The following is a 4,923-nucleotide window of genomic DNA, read 5'->3' as shown; positions in this document are numbered from 1 at the left end:
CTGAAAGTAACGACACCTACGAACATAAGTTTTGTGATTTGTGTGTGCGCTGTGAGGAGTTTCTCAAGCCACCCGCGTTGGCTAACGAGGTGAGATCTAACCACTCATGTAGCGGTAAAAACACAGCTATAGAGCAAGGTAAGCGTAAGTTTAAGTTACCGGTGTTAGAATTTAAAAAGTTTGATGGGACAATTAAAGACTGGCTTCCGTTTTGGTTCCAATTTAAGAAAATTGACGACGACCTTAATTTGGATTTAAGTGATAAGGTCGAATATTTAATCCAGGCCACGGTTGCGGGGAGCCGGGCAAGACAATTAGTGGACAGTTTTCCCGCGATTGGTAGTAACTATTCGAAGATTGTAGACTGTTTAAAGGCGCGATTTGGTAGAGACGATCTTCAAATTGAAGTTTACGTACGCGAGTTGTTAAAATTAATTATAGGTAACGCTATGTCGAGTGAAAGAATTGAGCTCTCGATGCTATACGACATGATAGAGACTCAATTACGTGCGTTAGAAACACTCGGTATTACGGCGGATAAGTACGCGGCTATGTTATTTCCACTTATTGAATCGTGTTTTCCACCAGACCTTCGTGTTTGGCAACGTGTGTCATCTTTGGATGTCAGTGGAGGTAGCGGAGAATGAAGTCTAGAAAATCGCCTGAAAAATCTCATGGTGTTTCTGAAAAATGAAGTTGAAAATGAACAGCATATATCGTTGGCTGTAGAAGGGTTTGGTTTAGGTCTGAGTAAATCCCCTAGAGATGTTGCTAAAAATAAATATGCAAATAGTCATAAAATCGTATCTTCTAACCCTATTCCCACTGCGACTGGTTTAGCTAATAACACCAGCGAACCGCGATGCGTTGTTTGTAATAATAATTCTCATGAGAGTGCGAAATATTTTCGCGCGCAAAAATTACCGTACTAACAAAAACGCAAAAATTTAAGTGACATAGGTGCGTGTTATCGTTGCTTAAAAGTCGGACATATTTCTCGAAGGTGCCGCGCCAAAGTAAGGTGTATTATCTGTGGCAGATCACATGCGGAAATCATGTGTCCAGGAACCTCAGAAAAGCGGCCTCAAACCAGCGAGATTCCCTCGGAGACTCCTGACAACAGCCATATTCTGAGAGCGAGCGCGAATCAGACTTTAGCGAATAGTACCAACACGCAAGTATTTTTGCAAACATTAAGCATAAAATTAGAAGGTTCAAGGGGTTCAGAGACTGTGCGTGCCTTGATAGACACAGGGTCTCAAAAGTCATATATCCTCGCATCCACGGCCAGCAGTTTAGGTTACGTCTCCAAAGAAAAAATTAATTTGATGCATGGTTTATTTGGGGGAAATCAAATTTTGCGACAGCATAATTGTTATGATATTTGCCTAAGACATGACAATTATAATTGCACCTTCGAAGCTTTAGATCAAGACATCATCTGCACTGCGGTTTCACCTGTTTTTAAGGGCACGTGGTCGCGAGAAATAAAACATCGCGGTATAAAACTCTCCGATACCTCAGATGAGTCACCTATTGAGGTACTAATTGGCGCAGATGTCGCAGGTAGGTTGTATACGGGCCGGAGATTTATATTGACCTGTGGTTTGGTCGCAATGGAAACTCTTTTGGGTTGGACTTTGATGGGGAAAATTCCGCCAGAAGAGAGTAACGCAAGGATTATAACAGCTTTATCCCTTTTTATCAGCGATTCGTCCTTGGCTTATTTATGGGAATTGGAAACTCTGGATATTACGGATCCAGCAGTGCAGAGAACGCGAAAAGAGAGTGCTCTGGCAGCAAAGGATTTCTTTTTAAAGACAGTGACAATAAACAGCGATTCGCGGTACGAGGTTCGATTACCGTGACTAGAAAACCATCCAGAGTTGCCAAGTAACTACAAGATTGCAAAGAAGTGACTTGACAACACCGTGAGAAAGTTGTATCAAGATGGGCTATTCGAGTCATATGACCAAATTTTTAATGAATGGCTTGAAGAGGGTATTATCGAAGAAGTTTATGACACGAACCCTACTGAGGCCCACTACCTGCCACACCGGCCGGTTATCAAGGAGTCGAGCACGACAAAAATAAGGCCGGTATTCCACGCTTCCGCAAAAGAAAAGCAAAAACCCTCGCTAAATCAGTGCTTAGAAAAAGGTTTAAACCTCATAGAGGAACTTCCCAATATTTTGCTGAGGTTTAGGGCTAATAAAATTGGGGTAATATCCGACATCAAGAAAGCCTTTTTGCAAATTATCATGAATGAAGCCGATCGAAATTATCTCCGATTTTTATGGGTCGATCAAGATGGAGGCCAGAAGATTTTTCGACACCGCAGAGTCGTCTTTAGTATAAACAGTGGTCAATTTTTATTAGGGGCTACATTAGAATACCATTTGAACAAAAAACTAAAAGAGACTGGAAATTATTCCGTAGAAACCGTCCAGCGATTATTAAAGGGTTTTTATGTCGACAATTGTGTGACGAGTCTCGAAGATTTGAAGAGTTTAAGAAAGTTTATCGAAGAGGCGTCTCTGATAATGGCTGACGGCGCTTTCGAATTAAGAGGGTGGGAGTACACAGACCAAGTGCAACTAGAAGACAATTATAAAGGCACCCCGGTACTTGGTATGACATGGGACACTACCGAAGACACATTAGGTGTTAAAGTTGACCTGCAGTACCCCGACGAACTGCTTAGTAGGCCGGTGACAAAAAGGTTTATGTTGTCATTGACTCAGAAAATATTTGACCCTATAGGATTTACCTGTCCTGCGACATTGTACCCTAAGATTTTACTTCAACGGACTTGGGAAAAATCTATAGGTTGGGATACCCCGGTAGAGGAGGAAATGGCAAATAATTTTCGATTGTGGATCAAAGAGCTTTTCGATGGCTATAAAAATTCCAAGATGGACGGGTGCAGGATTTGAAGATGCCAAGCAGTGGAGTATACACACGTTCTGCGACGCTAGTAAAATCGCGTTTTCTGCTGCAGTTTTCCTTCGGGGCATTGGACACAATGGACGGGTTTTCGTACACTTACTGACAGCCAAGTCAAGAGTAGCACCATTAAAGAAATTATCGATATCCAGACTTGAGTTCGATGGCTGCTGTTATTGGGCTCCGTTTATTTAATAGTGTTAAAGAAAATTTAAAAATTAGCGCTGAAGAATTTTTTTGGACTCACTCTTCTACAACTCTATTTTGGATACAGCACGAAGAGGAGTGGGTTACGTTTGTCTGGAATCGGGTGGAAGAAATGCGAAAATCAACTTCAGCTAACGATTGGCATCATGTTCCGGGCGTATCTAATCCTGCTGATCTACCGTCTCGTGGATGTTCTGCTAGGAAGCTACTCAAATCAAAATGGTGGGAGGGACTTGAATGGCTGTACGAAGATGTTGCCCACTGGCCTATAGAGAATTTTGATTTAATCGAAGCAGAGATATCCCAGGAAAGAAAGAAAAAACTAATTACGTCATTAGTTAACAAAGAGGCAACGCCGGCGGTGACAATGAATCCGAAGATTGGCACTTTAATTATTTTTCAAAATATACTAAAACGATAAGGATGCAAGCCTGGATACATCGTTTTATGTATAATATAAGAAACAGGAACAGCAAGCTTGAGGGGCCGATTACTGCTGAAGAATTTATTTTACCTGAACAACGCTAGTGTTTTGAAGAAGTAAATGATAGACACCTGTCTTCTCTCGACGTCTTTGAAGACGAAAATGGACTTTTACGTTTTAGGTTTTGGGTAGTAGACGCGCAATAAAAGCAATAATATCCAAGTGCGCGGTGTGCAGGAGGCACAACAGTAGACCGTTTAATGAAAACGCCCCACCTCTACCCTTGGACCGTATTCGCGATCCTGCACCCTTTGAAGTCAGCGGCGTAGATATGACTGGCCCGCTATACATTAAAACCGGCGAAAAAGTGTGGATATGCATTTTTACCTGTGCAATCTATCGCGCGGTACATTTGGAATTGTGCATGTCTCTATCAGTAGCGAGCTTTATGCAAGCCTTAAGACGGTTTATTGTCAGACAGGGACAGCTGAAGACGATCTATAGTGACAATGGGACAAACTTGAAATTGTTGAAAAAAGTGGCGTCGAACGCATTAAGTGGCGGTTTAATCCTCCAATTGGTTCGTGGTGGGGTGGGTTTTGGGAAAGACTGATCGGGATCCTAAAACCACTATTGAGAAAAGTGCTGGGAGGCGCTTCTCTCTCATACGAGGACTTAACTACCGTGATTTGCGATTGCGAAGCCATCATAAATTCACGGCCTATTACCTTCGTATCGAATGATCCGGACGATCTAACTCCGTTAATACCGATGATGTTTTTAAGAGACCTGACGGAGGGTGCTGTTCCTGATTTTGATGACGCTGACCGGAAAACTTAAGAAAAGTTAAGAGAAGACCTGCAAAAAAGATTCCGCAGCGAATACTTGGGACAGCTTCAACTATTGCAAAAGCGTCAAGGACGTCGGCAGAAAGCGGTGGGAGAAGTCATTCTAATAGGGAATAATCAGGATAAACGCATAAATTGGCCAATGGGGAGAGTGGCTGAAGTGATACGTGGTAAAGATAACAAGGTTCGCCTGGTCAAGGTTATCTCACGTAAAGGCCAATACTTACTACCCATACAGCGTCTTTATCCATTGGAGTGTTCAGAGCCTTCCATTTTCAACCTGACGAGTGACAGATCGACACACCTTCAGCAAAACGACGAGACCAACAACGATCCAGTACCTTCAGCAGCAGCAAGTGAAAGTGCGGAAAAAAGTGTCGCGAATTCGGGAGTGATTGAAAGCAAAGTACCCGCTAAGAAAGTGGTAACGCGAAGTGGGCGCGAAATTAAATCTCCCAAGAGATTTTATATGTATGTATTTGTAATGATTTTTGTTCT

The 4,923-nt window shown here is 42.4% G+C and overlaps 1 protein-coding gene across 1 annotated transcript; it reads left to right on the top strand.

Moving 5' to 3' along the window:
• Positions 1-1,055: 1,055 nt before the first annotated feature.
• LOC132701403 (uncharacterized) lies at positions 1,056-2,936 on the top strand. Its single transcript, XM_060669285.1, has 2 exons — positions 1,056-1,853; positions 1,941-2,936. The coding sequence occupies exons 1-2, from the start codon at positions 1,056-1,058 to the stop codon at positions 2,934-2,936; spliced, it is 1,794 nt and encodes a 597-aa protein (XP_060525268.1).
• The last annotated feature ends 1,987 nt before the right edge of the window (positions 2,937-4,923 follow it).

The sequence above is a fragment of the Cylas formicarius genome, unplaced genomic scaffold, assembly GCF_029955315.1.
Source record: "Cylas formicarius isolate icCylForm1 unplaced genomic scaffold, icCylForm1.1 PGA_scaffold_4__25_contigs__length_36172078, whole genome shotgun sequence".
Classification (NCBI taxonomy): Eukaryota; Metazoa; Arthropoda; class Insecta; order Coleoptera; family Brentidae; genus Cylas; species Cylas formicarius.
This window is presented reverse-complemented; position numbering and strand designations above follow the sequence as displayed.